The sequence below is a fragment of the Episyrphus balteatus genome, chromosome 4 (genome assembly GCF_945859705.1).
Source record: "Episyrphus balteatus chromosome 4, idEpiBalt1.1, whole genome shotgun sequence".
NCBI classification, from domain to species: Eukaryota; Metazoa; Arthropoda; class Insecta; order Diptera; family Syrphidae; genus Episyrphus; species Episyrphus balteatus.
Window position 1 is genome coordinate 46718769 of NC_079137.1, and position 17158 is coordinate 46735926.

At 29.1% G+C, this 17158-nt stretch overlaps 1 protein-coding gene across 4 annotated transcripts; it reads left to right on the forward strand.

Moving 5' to 3' along the window:
* The first annotated feature begins 1311 nt into the window (after positions 1–1311).
* LOC129919520 (lysophosphatidylserine lipase ABHD12) lies at positions 1312–16327 on the forward strand. Of its 4 annotated transcripts, none has more exons than XM_056000422.1 (7): positions 1312–1492; positions 5042–5309; positions 6814–7007; positions 14514–14632; positions 14698–14882; positions 14947–15456; positions 15521–16327. In XM_056000422.1, exons 3-7 carry the CDS (start codon positions 6922–6924, stop codon positions 15845–15847), a joined length of 1227 nt encoding a protein of 408 aa, XP_055856397.1. In that variant the 5' UTR covers positions 1312–1492; positions 5042–5309; positions 6814–6921; the 3' UTR covers positions 15848–16327. The 4 variants fall into 4 exon arrangements, with proteins under 4 accessions (XP_055856397.1, XP_055856399.1, XP_055856398.1 ...); XM_056000424.1 differs by lacking the exon at positions 6814–7007 and adding an exon at positions 5809–5845 and having other exon boundaries at positions 5042–5279; XM_056000423.1 differs by having other exon boundaries at positions 5042–5279.
* The last annotated feature ends 831 nt before the right edge of the window (positions 16328–17158 follow it).

A 17158-nucleotide genomic window follows, 5' to 3' on the forward strand; every position in this document is an offset into this window, starting at 1 on the left:
AATGAAAACAGTGAACGACAAAATTGAAATTGGCACAACTAATTCGAGGGTCTCAAATGGCAAATTTTGGTATAAGCCACGCTTTGATGCGTCAAGTTTAAGTCACTTTTTGAAGCAAAAATTGGTAAATTCATGTCAAATTGGGAAAATGTCAAAAATTTGAAAGAAAACAGTGAACGACAAAATTGAAATTGGCACAACTAATTAACAACTAATTAACGGCAAATTCCCTCATACTTAGTTTTCCAAAAAAAAAATTGTTTAGAGATGGTGTTTCGCTAAGTTGATATCAAGTTAGCGAAACAACATATTTTCCTATGAAATCAATGAGCGACAAAATCGAAATTATCACAACTAATTAACGACTAATTAACGGCAAATTCCGGCATACTCAAGTTTTCAAAAAGACCTTTTTTAAGAGTTGTTGTTTCGCTAAGTTGATATCAAGTTAGCGAAACATCAAAAATATATATGAAAACAATGAACGACAAAATCAAAATTACCACAACTAATTAACGACTAAATAACGGCAAATTATGCACCTAGTCCCGTTTGGATCAGTGATGGGTGTTTCGCTAAGTTGACACAAATCGATAACTTGTATGGGAATTTTATCTCGGCTAAAATTTAGCGCGAGCAGCGTACCAGACTTAAAGCCTGGTACGCTGCTCGCGCTAAATTTTAGCTCCCATACAAATTATCGAAAAATTTTAGGCTTAAGGCTTAACTACATACACCACTTTTTGAAAAAGTACAAAAGTGAAAATATTTTTTTTCTGGCTAGCGCAATTGTTTTGTGAAAAAGAGTATGAAAATTGTTTTTTAGACCAAAAAATAAGCTTTCTGCATCATTTTTTGGTTTAAATAAGCTTTCTGCATCATTTTTGTTTTAATTTTCCAGCCCGAAAAACTATACAAAATTGCGTTTGAAAATTTTCACTTTTGTACCTTTTTCACTTTTTGAGCCAATGTAGTTAAGGCTTTAGACGCAAATTTTTTTTGGTTGCTTGTTATTTTTTATTAGGGATGAAACGGTGTTAACTCTTGGCAAACCTGGTAAACATGATAAACTGGTGAATGTGTAAAAATTTTGTATCAGTTTGACTGATCGTTTACCACATTTACCAGGTTTAACAAGTCTACATCGTAAAAAAAGCTACAATTTTTGTTTGCGGTTTTTCTTTTCAGTTCCACGGAAGCCGCGTTCTAAAAAATATCTCAATGACAGCTAGCCAACTAGAACCTCAAATAATTCAGAACAAAGTTACAAATTCATTCCTATTGAACGCAACTCATATCTGTCAAGCGCTAGAAAAAAAAAATGTTGACAACTACAAAAACTAGTGTTTTTCTTTCTGCCGAAAAAATTAGTTTTTCCTTATAAATTATCCAATAAAACAAAGTGAATTGAATAGGATTTGTTTGAAATAAAATAATCGATTTGTAAATGATCCACAATACTTCATGAAATTGGTTCCCCCATAAACTTCTTGTAAGTATTTGAATAAAAAAAAAACAACTAAAGTTTTTCCAACCCACAAAGTAATTTAATTTGTAAACTTACATCACTTCATCTTTTTTCAATTTCAAATAAAAATTATTGTTTATTTAATATTCATTTATTTTAAGATAATTTCATGGGTATAATTGATTTTCTTCATATTAATAGAAAATATTCGCATAATTGAAGATGTAAAATGGGGAAATTAGGGAAGAGGAAGTCTTTAGCGGCTTCCGAAGTCAATTTTTTTTTCTTTTCACGATTTGTAATAGATATATCGATCAGAATATTGAGTTTTGCATGTGTATTGGGTACGATTGAGTTTGTTTCCATTTAACATGTAAAATGGATTTTAAATTACTGATAACGAGTATCGTGATGAATTCTAATGGGTTTTGACTTAATCCTAATATAATATGAATTAATTGGATGGCATTTTTGAATAGTTGATTCTATATTCATAAACAAAACAAGGCCAGTCTGTCGGAAAGTATTGTTTGTGTGTGGTAATAGTAATAGACCGGGCGTAGTAAAAGATGAGTATTATGGTAGTAGGTAAAAAAAAAACCACAAGTCTCACCATCCGCATTCTGGGACGACCAGGGTGTAATCGACCTTAGTACTTGTGTACTTATAGAGCTTAAGGAAAAATAGTACTATGCTGGTCTTAGACATAGCAAACACAGTTTTTTTTGTCCGCTATCCAGTCACGAATGGTGACAGGACACACTAAATAGGTCAAATCTTAGAGCCCTCTATACTCATCCCGGCACAATTCCAAGTCAGCAACAATACCTAGTCTTAGGATTCTTCTTCTTCCTTTTTCTCGGCGCTGTTATGATCTCGATGTCGAGGGGATCATAACTATCCCACGTAACTGCTTCACACTAGTGATCCGCCTGTGGGGTTCGCCTAGTCTTAGTATTATTACTTTAAAAGAATGTATTTATAGTCTATTGAATATTTTTTAGAAGTTTTTCTCAAATGCAGTTATTCTTAAATTAATCTCATCTATCTATAGCAAAAAAATCAATTCTCTACAACTTCGCGTTTAGATTTTAGCCCAAATTTCATCTTTCCGTTTTACCCCTGTTTGCGCTATTAAATGACGGAATTTTTAAAAATCCTTCATTTGGATTAAACTTTAGGTTATTATCTTTCAAATAAGCTATTGACACTTGGCATCACGGCACCTGGTGGATAGCGACGAAAACCCGAAAGTTATATAGATTATTTTCCGATTTGCCGCTCAATGTAATTTCCATAAGAAAAAAATAAAAAAGTGTAGTAAAAGTTGAGTATTATGGTAGTAGGTAAAAAAACCAGTCTCACCCTCCGCATTCTGGGACGGCCAGGGTGTAATCGACCTTAGTACTTGTGTACTTATGGAGCTTAAGGAAAAATAGTACTATGCTGGTCTTAGACAGCAAACACAGTTTTTTTTGTCCGCTATCCAGTCACGATTCACGAATGGTGACAGGACACACTAAAGAGGTCAAATCTTAGAGCCCTCTATAATCATCCCGGCCCAATTCTAAGGCAGCAACAATACCTACTCTTAGTATTATTACTTTAAAAAAATGTATTTATAGTCTATTGAATAGACCCTTTTGAATGGAACAAATTGTTCAAGAGTTTTTATTGCAGATTATGATTCCTTGGTATAAAAAAATACTCCGGCCAAAAGTGCTACTAAATCCATTGGTGCATTTCTGAGAAAACGGCAAGACTGGTCGGTTTTCAATTTTTTGATTTTATTCGAAAACCAAGCCTAACTTTGAAATGGCTCAAAGACACTTTTCATAGCAAATTAAATTTTCTGTCAATTTAAGATGGTTAAAAAATTTTAAAAATTATTTTTTACTAAATTTCTAACCTAAAATCAAAGAAAAAAAAATTAAAAAATTGATAATTTTATTTTTTTTTTACTAAATCAAGGGGCATTTTGTGTACGAAGCCGGTACGTCCAAACTTTGTACTAATAAAATAAATTAGAGGTAAAATCCTTTGATAACACGGTGCGACACTGAAAATACACCCGAGAAATAACATAGTGTAGGCTGTTCGTATGGTCGAATAATGCATTAAAATATTTTTGTTATATTTTTGGAACCCTCCATTTTTTTTTTATTTACAAAAAACCATTTTTACAGACCTTACGATGTAATCTATCAATATTTCAGTCATTTTTCTAACAACTCTCAATATGTTGTATGTTTTTGGAAAGAAGATTTCCAGACCTTTTGAATGATGTATATAAGTCTATTGTTTAAACAAATTAAGTGTAGGTTTTTATCCCACAAATCTTGAAAAAGTGATTTTTTTCCCAATTTTTTCAACTTTACCCAATTTTTTTTGCAAAATAAAACAAACAAAAAAATAAAGTAAGGTTATATTCTTAAAGAATACACATTTAGGCACAAATTGGCGTATTTTTTTATTGAATTTGACCAAAACTGCGGAATCTATGCTATTTTTTCGTAAATAGAAAATGTGGCTTTTCATGATGTGAATTGCAAGGTGCACAATAGGGTGTTCATTATTTTAAAAGAATAAGAATTTCTATGCTCCTAGGATCTTATATGGTTGCAAATAAACTAAAAAAAATATTTTCCAAGTTTCAAGTCTCTAACTTAATTCTAACCCGTGCCGCCAAGCGGTTAAATTTCTTATGGGAATAACATGGGGTTTCTTGGACCTTGTTCGATCAATTTTAAATTCCAGCCAAACCATTTGTTCAAAAAATTTAAAACTTTACAGACTCAAATTTAATAAGTGTAGCTATCATGTGAAAATTTTTCAGATTTTTAATTGTTATAATTTTAGAGATTTAGCTTGGTAAAAAAAGTCATTTTTTCAGACTTTTTCAAAAATCGCTTTTTACACGTTTAATGCCAAAAATTTAAAAAACATACATTTTTATTCACAAATATGCATAGCATGTATATTTAAAATGCAAATTCAATTCATAGTTATATAAAAAATTAGATTTTACTCCATATTTCGTCGTTTATTGATTATCAACTATTGACCATCGTGTTAGCCGATTCCAACCCTGAATTTGTTGTCATTAATATTACTGAAACATTTGAACTTATGATGTGAAACGCAATGTTTATTGGTGAAAAAAATTAATTTGTATTTACTTTATTAACCTCATATACTACAAAACAAAACAAAACAGATATTTCAAAACAAACAGCTCACGACACGACTCAAAAAACAATTATTCATACGTAAGCAAAAAAAAAAAAAAAAATGATATGGTAACACTATTTGCTAATTGATGCACTTGTCTCTCAAGTATGTTTTAGATAAAACAAACAAATGTAATGTCTCCTACTCCTTATCTATTCTTACTATAATGATATGTTGTACAGATAAATTGCCATTAGGTCTTAAAATTTTTGCATTTACTTTTTCAAGTCCCACCGAATAATACATTTGTTTGTCTATCAAATCGAAGGTTATTTATTTTTACATAATATAATTAACTTTGTCCGATTTCCTATCTAATTGATTTCCTTTTACTAATTCCAGATAACTTACCCCTAAATGTGGCTAAAAATTGCATACAGTCGTCGAAACCTACCGCAACGCTTGGACAAACAAACAAATTCAATATAAATAAATTTTCATCTACGTAAATTATGTATAACTAGAAAAAAAAAAAGAATTCTTCAGCCATAACGTCTATCACAGATAAATCCACTAATATAAACTGATAAAAAAAAGAACTCAAATACCGTGCCATCAGTGAAGCTATTAAACATTAAAAGTACAAAATTACCAATAACAAAACAAAATTGTAAATGTGATTAGGATCTTTTCTGTTTTTTTCTGTTTATTTTACTTGTTTTTATTATTTTTTATATGAAATTTGTATCATTTAGCGTTTACTTGTTTAATGTAGCATACAATTTTGTTTAAAACGAAAAAAAAAGAAAACAAAAAAAAAATAATTATTGTCATTTAAGAGGCGAGAGTGTGAGAGAGAGCTTTTATTAAAAGTTTTATTGTTGTATTTAATTCGTGATGTTGTATTTCAAATAAGGTATTCTCCGGGCCTATTAAGCAATTGTCTTATCAATTAACACATTCCAACATGGTAATCATTTCTTTTCGAAATTAAAACAACTCTCACCTGCTTATTACACTCTTACTCTCTATTTTTCTCTCTTATTTATTCAGTAGACTTAAGTTTTCTCAAACTTACAAAATTTCTTAATTTAAAAGAATTTATTGAAAATTAATATTTTTCGTGGAGACTTGTTCTTTATTGTGGAATTGAATTTGTATTTTTCTAGTTATGCTATTTCCGCGTAGACGAAAATTTATCAAAAGGTGACAAAGATTATTGTTTTTCTTTTTTTTTTTAAATTTAAATTAATATAATACATTTTCACACCTTCCCATTTATTACTAATTTATTGCGTTGTATGTATTAATCATTTAATCATTTCCATACCATTTAGTCCAATTAGTATAATTTTTTTTTCTTTCTGTTGTTCTTTGTTTTTGTTTTGTTATTATTACGAATATCATCATAAAAAAAAGAAAAAGCATCGTCATTACACGAACAGATGTACTAGCTACTGATAAAAAAAAATACTTACAACTACCTTACTAGAAAAACAGTGTGTTTAAAGGGTATACAACAACACTATCTAATCCATCATTTATGCCTTTGCACAAACAAAAATTTCTAGTTATAGTGTATAATAATTTATTTCTATTTTATTTTTGTTGTATTATTTAATTGAGCTCATGAGCTGTGCGAGAGTTAGTACAAGCTAAGTAACACACCAGACTATGTGTTGTATATGGTGGTTAATCATTTCATTCAGAAAAAGGCAAGGAATTGAGTAACAATGACAACAAAGAGAGTTTTATCACATTATAAATTTTTTTAATAATAATAAAATAAATAAATTAAACTTGAAGCCTTGTGTTGGCTTTTTTGTTGATTGTCAGTAGTTGAATGTTTGCTGTCAACCAAGTCTGATATTATTATATTTGGTGTCTGAAGTGTGGTGCATCGAATTTTTAAGAAAACAGTCATTCAAGTTCATGTTCATATTTTTTTGCGGTTTGTTTTGTTATTTTTTTTTTTTGCCAACTTTATTCAGTCGGTTTTTCGTTTTTCATAATTTGTTTAGCAGTTTCAAATATAGTTTTGTTTAGAATTTTTTTATTCGAAATTTCAACACTTAGAGCTTGAGGAGTGATTGATTTTGTTTTTTGAAAACCAATTTTTACCAATATAATCATTTTTACTACTTTTATGTTTCAATCGATTTATAACCAAAAAGGAAATTCTAAATCAAAATTAAAAGAATTGAATTGACAAAACCAAAAGAACAAAAAAAAATACAGTGAATATTGAATATTATTTAAAACAAAAACAAAACAAAAAAAAAATGTATGAAACAAATAAGTTTTTTAATTTGCTATTCCGTGCAACAATCATTCCTGGAGTAATTATAGTACCATGGCTAACTGGGTTGTAAGTATCGCCTCTCATTTATGTTTTTATTCTATATTATTTCCCTTGATTGATTTTAATTTTTGTTTGTATTTTTTTGTTTTAAATTTTTATGTATGTAAACTTTGTTGCCTATATTCATAATAATTGTTAACACTCAATTGTTGTCGTTGTTGTTATTTTGTTGATATTGATTGGTAGTTTTTTCACTTCTAGTTAAAACATCAGGTGGTTTTTTTTTTATTTTGTTTTGTAAATTATTGAATAAATCCTTTAACAATTTATTCATCAACCATTAGTTAATTATTCAAAATTAATATCACTTTAGTTTCATCTTTAAATATTTTTTTTATGAGTTTTGTCTTTGTATATAATCAGAAATCCAGTTATTTATTTGTTCCTAAAATTTACATAAACGACTACCTAGTGAATACTTTTTAGATTTTTTCTTATTTGACATCAATCTGATTGAGTGTGTAAGGACCCCAAAGGGCTGTTTTAAGTTAAATTAAATTAAAAGAATGGGACGTTAACTCGATTTGATATACAAAACTTCAATACATATGTAGTTAAATTTAACCTTATCTTAAGGTGCAATTCAGTTAGTATAGGGTAAGTAGGAATAGCAATCATGGGGACACCGGCTCGATAATCCAATTAACCCTGGGATGCGACATTTTAATTGTGTAACTCGCTTAACCCGTTTGAGTGGGTGTTTCAAATTTTTTTTTTAATTTAAAGATGCTAGCTAAGCTATGGAGCATATTCATGTCGATGTCTTGTTCTGAAAAGTGGACGATTTGTTAATTGATAGTGGGGTGTAAGATCTATTGTACCCCGGGCGATTTGTTAGAGAAAACGACTTTTAACCACAAAACCACAAACTTTCAGAAACAAACATCAAAGATTTGATTACTTTTCTCAATGCAACGAAATGGTTAAGAGAAAACGACTTTTAACCATTTCGTTGCATTGAGGAAAGTGATCAAATCTTTGATGTTTGTTTCTGAAAGTTTGTGGTTTTGGAAGAACTTGTTGTATTTTGTCAAAAGCTTATCTCCATCTCAACTCTCATAAACCATATTTTTAGTACAAGGGAAGAAGGATTCCTAACAATTTTTTTTTGTTTCATGATTTAAAAACACTTTAATATTATTAAAAGTTCAAGTGATCTTTACTCCGAAATGCGTTTCACCGAGGCATGACATTGGGCATCCGTTCGATGCTGTCGATCCCTTCGAAGATTCCAAATTATTTTATTTTATTATTATTTTTAGTCCGAAACACAAAAGCATAAAAGTAAAGAAAGCATAAAAAAAACAAAAATACATTTATTTATTTATGGATGTGAAAATTTAAAGTACAATTAATTGAAAACTTGGTTTTACTTGTCCTCAGGTATATGTACCTAGAATTTAAAAGATTTTTGTTATGTGCGTTTGTCTGTATACAGAGCCATACATCCCTATTCTGCTTTAAAGATTTCCTTCCATTATCACGTCAAACTGGCTTTGAAAAACTTCTAACTTTCGAAACCGTACCCTTGTTTCCGACTGTTTTAGAAATTCTAAAAAAAATCGAATAGCAGAATAGGGCCGATATGCTAATTTATTAAAATTTAGTTTTAGAACCAAATATAATATTCCTGCCACTTAACGTCACTTTAAGAACAAAAATTATCCATCGAAAATGGCTTCTAAGGATTTCCATATAAAATTAAACATGCTGGGTTTAAGAACAAGACGATATATAGTTTGAATTAGGTTCAAAAGGTATATCACACAGAGCATTTCTTTGTTTAAGCCATTAACGTGCTACCGAATTTGGTTTAAACCATTTTGATTAATTAAGCACAACCGTCAGAAACTCGCATCCAATTATTTTATGGTTGTCACAACATCAATAGGATAATTGTGCCCAGGGGCGGATCCAGGATTTTTTTCTGGGGGGGGCACAAGGGACGGATTGGCAAAAAAAACAGCAATAACAGTTAGAAATAAAGTGAAGTACCATACGACTGACTAACAAGCAGAAAATTTTAACGACCCACAGTGGTCTAAAACCTGGCCAAAAATATTTAGGCACATTTCCCACATCAAATAGGTACCAAATGACCAAAAAGTTATTCGGAAGGAAAAATTTTCATTTTCTTGTTACAGTAAAAGCCACTTAAGTGCTAACCCTCTTACTCCTGGATTAGCCGGAAGAAAAAAAATATAAAAAATCAGAAAATGCACGTACAATTCTGTGCTATATTAAAGTTAGTAATCTATTCTTTGTTTAATTTTTTGACTTAAGTTGTTTCACCAAATAGATTTTGAGAAATTAAGTTTTAAAGATGAAATTTTGAAAAAAAAAATGTTTACGTTTTTTAATTGATTTTGTATAAAATTTTGCAATATTATGGACATAATTATACCATTAGTTAATGACCTAGTAGTTTTTAGTCAAATACTAAAGACTTCATTCTAATAAATATTAAAGTTCCTAAGAATAACAAAAAAACTGAATCCTACTTTTTTGCCGGGAAACCCAGTTTTTTTTTTTATTTGCATTAACCTTTTGTAACCCAAGGTCGTAAATTTAAAAATTAATAAGTCAATCGATTGGCCTTTATCTTTAATAAAACACGTATTTTTTTAAAAATTCAATAAAGTCATTATTTACTTAGTTATTTCGATATTTTGGGAGTAAAAAAATGTTTAAATAATTTATTTTTATATAAAAATTCAAAAATTCAAGCAAAAAACTATCTAATATTAATTTTTAGGCACTTTCCTAAAATCCAAAAATAAAACCCCGTGGGGTTTACTAACAAAAACTTTTTTTTTTCTGAATTTCGTAGTTTTTATACAAATTTGCTTATTTTCAAAAAAAGCCCAACTTTCAACATTAACTGTCAATTAAAAACTATTGGTGCTATTTATTAGAAATTTGAAGTACTATTTCGATAAAGCAATACTTAAAGATTATAATATTAGAAGCTTCAAAAGAAAAAAAAAATAGTTTGTAGAGCTTTTATGCAATCTTTTTCGGTTTGTTACAGAAATGTCACATGGGGCTACAAGGTCTCTTGGAGCCAAATTGACCAAGTTATAAGTATTTTAATACTACCCTTAGGAACGTTTTAGTCTTTTAGTCCAGAGTTCAAAACTTTAAATCGTTATCCCCACAACTAATGTTTTCAACGCCGGTGCTCCTCATAACTTCAAAACTACTGCACCGATTCTTTTGAAATTTGGAACACTATTATTTTTACATATTTTTAGAGGTATCCCTGGAGAAATTTTCTCAATAAAATAATATTTATAAAAATCTATAAGTAAGGGTCGCTTTTGAGGAGTTTTTTTTCAAGGGGTCTTTATTTTGGGGGTGCAAACTTGGGCAAACTTCTGAAATGCAAGTTTGTTCTACATATATTGCAGTTCTATAATGTATAGTTTATGCAATTTTGTGACGTGTTCCGCTATTTTAAAAACACTAATGTTGAAAAAAAACAACGAAAAAAGTGCAAATTTTTTAACCCCTCTGTATGAAAAAATAGAGTTGCATACAGGTACAATTATTTTTTTTTTTTTTATCCTTCAATGTCATTCGATGTCCATATCAAAATTTTTCACCAAAATCACTTTGAAAATTCACTTTTTTTTAAATCGAAAAATCGTTTATTTATTTGTGAGGTGGAGCTTTTCATGGGAAAGGGATGAAACAATCAACAAAATTCGCATTTTCAGCCAGAAATAGACAAGAATTTTACTCAAGTTCTTTCTGTTATTTTTCATATATTTTTAAAACTCTTATAGTTTGATTTCCTTTAAGTATGAACTTTAAGTTCTGGGGGGGGGCACGTGCCCCCGTGCCCCCCCCCTAAATCCGCCTATGATTGTGCCCATGATTATGAAAGTGGACTAAGTCACTTTTTGCATTGTTTAAAGAAAAACTTACATACTAATTTTTTTATAACGATTTAATTATATTTTATTTATTGCAATTTCGCTTTCAAATAAACTTTACCCCTTGAATAATAATTAGAAATTCTAAAAAAAGACTTTCACGTGAATCGAATAGCAGAATAGGGCCGATATGCTAATTTATTAAAAATTAGTTTTAGAACCAAATATAATATTCCTGTCACTAAACGTCAAATTAAGAACAAATAATCCATCGAAAATGGCTTCTAAGGATTTCCATATAAAATTAAACATGCTGGGTTTTAGAAAAAGACGATATATAGTTTGAATTAGGTTTAAAAGGTATATCACACAGAGCATTTCTTTGTTTAAGCCATTAACGTGCTACCGAATTTGGTTTAAACCATTTTGATTAATTAAGTACAACCGTCAGAAACTTGCATCCAATTATTTTATGGTTGTCACAATACCAATAAGATATAGTCGCTAAACACCTAATTATAAAAGGATATTATTTATTAGAATCGAAGGAAAAAATGTAAGAGTTCTTTTAGAAATGGTTGTTTCGAGAGATAGATATAAATGTGTGATTGTGTTGAAAGGTTATTTATGCCGGTCACGAAAGGAGTGTTAAACAATTTAACAAAAGCGGTGAGATAACATCATGAATATTACCTGTCCCTAGACAGTTAATAGAAATATTCACACATCATATACTTTTTTGCATTCTTTATTTCCAAAATAGGTAGAGTTTTTTAAATTTTATTTAATTAAATTGCTTGCTACTTCCATATCCCTGAGCGAGAAGACTATGTAGTAAATAGTGCATAACCAGTCTATTTATTCCAAAGGATTTTAAATAAAATTATATATTTTGTTTTATTTTTTTTTATAATTTAGTGTACATAAGCGGTGAACAATAAATAAATATAAAAAACGCATTTTGTTCAGTTTTAAACTACTTCCTTACTTTTGTTTTTATCTTTATGATAAATAATGATACCCGATTACAGCGTTTTTTGTTCAAGGTACGTAAGATTCCTTTTTGATCTTTCTTAGTAGATTTTTAACGTTTAGTTGCCAATTATCTTTTTATTCTAGTAAAACTATACGCAATATTATTTCGTTGAGTTTTAAATCTAAATTTTATTTTTGTCAATATAAAATGTGATTATATTAAAAAGGATACAAATTGTAATTCCTTGTAAAGAAAATCAAAATAATAAGAACTTTTTCAATGAAAGGTTTTCTTTCTGTTCTTATCCTGTTAAAACAGTAGAAATATTCAAATAAAAAAATATAACCATTAACTAATTGGTGTCACTTTTTTACGTTTTACCCTAAAAATCTCCGCTAATTGAGTTTTACTCTCCCCTCTTTATAACTGGCCTAAATGATTAATTTATATTCCTTCTGTTATTGCTTGAAATATGTTTTTAGTATCGTTAATAAATAATAATAATTTTTTTTTAAGTAACAATGCATTTTTATGTTTTCATACTCAAAAAAATATCAACAATTATGTATTTTATATTTTTTTACTTTGCAAAAATTCATTTCTTTGTTTGCTTACAAGTATTATCGTTATTATTTAATAAATTATTTTTTTCCCTTATAATGTATAATCAATGTACTTGTACAGTAAGTTGTTTTTTTAATTTTTATTACCATTTTTGTATTCACTTCACCAATAAAAGAACAACGATTTGTTTGTTATTTCTTTTTTATATTGAAAATAATGCCAAATATAATTGCAAAATTAAAATTGTTAAAAAAATCAAATTTAGATTTTTATTAATACGAAAATTAAGTGGTTTGATTTTACAAATAAACTGAAGAAGCATTTGCTCATAAAATATGCGTCTTCATAGTGAAAAAAGAGAAATGTTCGCGTTAATAGTATAAAGCGTTCTCCCTCACAACTTTGAGCACTTGATCTAAAATCTATTCAGAGGTGTATCTAATTAGAGATGTTTGAGAAATTCCAATTTTTTCTCTTCGATTGTTTCGTAACTCCTCATAAAGACTATAATATTAAACATTATTAAGTAAAGTAGAATGCAACTATTAAGTTATCGAGAAAAAGCAAAATAAAAATTATTTATGTCAAGAAATCTTTCAAATAGTACCTACTTTACAATTAGGTAGTTTGCCTGTCAGGTTTTATGATATATTTATCGCTGGCCTTGGAAATTAAAACCTTTTTATGAAACTTTTTTAAACTTGTTTGTAATTTTAAAATATTCTTTTATATGCGATACCTTTGGAACAATTGAAATTAAAATACGAAAATTTTTTCTTGCTGTTGAAACTCAAATGGATCCCTGTGACTAGATCACAAGAGCAAACAAAAGGAAGATCAAGTGGTGGTTGTTTATATAAATATAAGAAAAGGATAGAAACAACTCTTAAACTCAGTTTCATCAAAGAACTTGATACCCTTTTTCTCACAGTATACTTTGGAGGATCTTATAGGCTTACGTTTGCAAAATAGCTACTGTTGATTTAAAAAGCTTATATTAAGAGTTCTATTGGTCAAAATTAATGTCTTCAGGCTCTATATTCAAAATAAAAATATAATTCGATTTGCCCTTTTCACATTGCACAATGCATTAACACCACGGATATAATTGAAATATCTTAATCAATTCCAGCGAAACGTCCGCAGTAAAAGTTATTCCTAAGTTATATTTCTTTGATTAGATACCAATTTCATTAAAAGCCGTTAAACCTGCAAAATGCCCATTTTTCTTTGATTAAAAAAAAATCAATTTAAACGGCCGCCGTTTTAAGGGTCCCATTTTGCTAAACAAAAATTGCAAATATTTAAAAAAAAAAGTCAAATTACGATTTTGGAGAAAATATCCGGAGCAATCTGTCGTATCTTCCAGTTGTACATCAGGAACGTCCAGAATTTGAAAATTTAAAATCAATGTCACACTTATGTTAGACGGAGACTGCACATTTAATTTTTACTTATGACTTACGTAAATCTTACAAAAGTGTTTTACAGGAATGTTTGCCATACAGACAGATGAGCAAAAAAAATTTAAAATTCGCTTACTACTATCCTCACCAATTAGAATACAAAACTTACATGGTCTTTTACTTGGGATGTATGTTAAAAAAATTTGTTTTAATCTTCAACTCTTAAACCTCAACCTGTTTATGTTTTGAAAAGTTAAGTAGCTGAACAAAGTTCATAACTGCTTTACATGATTTTGTGTAGTGTGCTATCGTTATGTTGTATGGTATTGATATAAATAAATATCCGCATTAATTCCATGATAAATTTACCTATTTTTATCAAAACATTCAACTTGAACCCTTTAGATCACGTTTTCTTATCATGGCTAATTTTTTTTTTTTAAGAAACGAACAACGACTTCTAAGTCATTGGTTCAAAGTCTACAATAGAAATCAAACCATATAATACGTAGAAAAAAAGTAAAAAAAAAAAAAAACAGAGATTACTTATCAAATATCAATACAAAAAAAAAAGAAAAGATAAACAAATCACAATGTTTTCGCATTAAAATAATAAATTTTGCCTCAATAACTTAACAATGAGTATTTTTTTTGTGTGCATAAACTTATTTGAATTTTATATTTCCAGGATATCCGTTGTTACTGTACAACTATGCCTACTATCATTTTTTGTAATATTTGTAGTATTTCCGCTGATATTCAGATATTCATATACACTACAAAGGGGTATACTTTTTCTAACTTTCAGTAAGTATACAAATTCTTAACCATTACGACTTGAAATATATTAATAAAAATGTTTTATATAACAGTAACATACCCAAAGAATTTAGATCTTAAAGATCCAAACAGTGTTAATCTCTGTGCGACGAGAAATTTCTATTTAAATGTTAAAGATCCAGATGTCGATAACGAAGAGGGACTTAAAATTGGCGTTTGGCACGTTTTGCCAATACAATTGGTTAAACGATTTGCTAAAGAGCTGAAACTTAATGAGGTATAAAAGTTTTGTTATAAAAACAGATTTTTTGTTCATTAACTAATGATTGACTCATTTTCAGAAATCTCTCGAAGAAATTAAAAACAGCACAGATATCGATGATCCGCATTTAGATAAAATGGAACCAATATACAAAGCAGAATTCCCAACGATTAATGAACAAAATGAACAATCGTTCTATGAGCAAATGCTTAAACATCCAGGAACAATAATGCTCTATTTGCATGGGAATACAGCATCAAGAGGCTCTGGACATCGCATTGATATGTATAAGGTTTTTCGAAAACTAGGTTATCATGTGTTGTCATTAGACTATCGTGGTTATGGTGATTCGGATAAGATTGCACCAACAGAAGAAGGTGTTGTTCGCGATGCAATGACTGTTTATAATTATATAGCAAATCGAACGAATAATCCAGTGATCATTTGGGGACACTCATTGGGCACAGGTGTGGGAACACATTTGATGGCATTGCTGAGTAATATGAATGTACCAGGACCGAGGGCACTCATTTTGGAGAGTCCGTTTACGAATATTAAAGACGAAATAAGGAAGCATCCATTTGCTAGGGTAGGTTTAGAAACATAATTTCCAATTAAAACTGACTTTAATATTCTATTATTTGTTCTTCCAGCCCTTCAAAGATTTACCTTGGTTCGATATGACAATAGCTAACCCAATGTATTACAATTCATTACGATTCGAATCAGATCAACATATAAGTGAATTTCGCCAACCAGTTCTCATATTACACGCCGAAGATGATTACGTTGTACCATTCCAGTTAGGCTACAAATTATATCGAACCGCATTGGACACACGCGGCAAATCATGGGGTCCCGTTGAATTCCATCGATTTGATGCATCATTGCATTATGGTCATAAATTCTTGTGTACGGCACCCAATTTGCCAGAAATAGTTAAAAAATTTGTCGACAGTTATAAGAATGAGATCTTTTAAGTAAAAATGGGAAAAAAACACACAAAGGTATAATAAAGAGAAATATTTTTTCATAAAAAAATAAATAAATAAGTGATCTCCTCTCTCTATAAAAAAATAAAATGAAATTCAACACATGATAATTAGATAGATATGTAAGTGATACAAGAATAAATGTGAACGCAAATAAAACAAAAAACAAAAATAAATTAAATGTCAGCGCATGTTGTAAAATAGAATATTTTATGAAAATTGTAATCATAAATATGCATACATAACATTATAATATAGTGATATATATTTTAATTATTTTATTTATTAAACAAATTTCTAGAAAACAAACAAAAAAAAAAACAAAATTTCTAGAGACTGGCTATTTCATAAATGTATGATTAATAATTTAATTTAACTACAAAAGAGTCTATATAAGTATTTAATATAATATTTTTTTTGTTTTAATTATCTCAGGACTCAGCAAATAAAAAAATAAATTTCATGTAACGGTATTGCTTTTTTTTTTTTTTTATTTTTAGGAAATCAACTTCATCAAAACACAAAAATGGGCAGAGATGTCTTGCTTTTTGTAATTTTATAATTTGGAATATTTTTTTTAATTTTATAAATAATTTGGAAAAAAGCATAACATTTTGAGGAGCACCATTTTTATTATCAAAAGCCATAAATGTAAAAAATGGCTTACTACGGTGATATAGAAGGCGTAAAAAAGTAGATTTCTTAACTATTCCTGCTTCGAAAAATAGTCTTTCGCTGTAAACACTTTTCCCAGGAGAAGAAAATTAGACTTAAGCAAATGTTGTTAAAATATGAAATTTTGTAGTATGTGTTGACCACCACTTGTATGGGTCGATCTTGGCGAACAGTCCTCATGTATAATTCGATTTTAGATGTCTACCCTTGCAGTAGTAAGTAGTGTGTTCAGACATTTATCTTAAAAGTAGTTCAGTTATTCATCGTTACAATACGATGTTGTTGAGAATTTTTTAAGCCACATCTATTCTTGAGACAAAGTATAAAATTTTTGAAATTGCCAACGTTTTTTTCTGAGTGTCCTTGGCCGAATATTCGGTATTCGGCCGAGGAGCGTGGCCGAATATTCGGTATTCGGCCAAATCAATGTTCGCGGCATCTCTAGTACAGAGGGTTTTTTGGAATTTATTTTTTAAATGCCAAAAATACCGGTACCATTAATATAAAAATTTTAAGTTTAAGTTTAAGTTTAGTTAAAGTTTATTTTATAAAAATGGCTTTAACAAACAAGGTGAGTATATTTTTTGATAAAAAATGTTTTTTTTTTTTTAAATCATTACTATG

Excerpts from the sequence above, each read along its gene's own strand:
- LOC129919520 (XM_056000422.1), top strand. The coding sequence starts at position 6,922 with ATGTATGAAACAAATAAGTTTTTTAATTTGCTATTCCGTGCAACAATC. Across the intron at positions 7,008-14,513 it reads GTACCATGGCTAACTGGGTT|GATATCCGTTGTTACTGTAC; the intron begins GTAAGTATCGCC and ends TTATATTTCCAG. Across the intron at positions 15,457-15,520 it reads GGAAGCATCCATTTGCTAGG|CCCTTCAAAGATTTACCTTG; the intron begins GTAGGTTTAGAA and ends TTGTTCTTCCAG.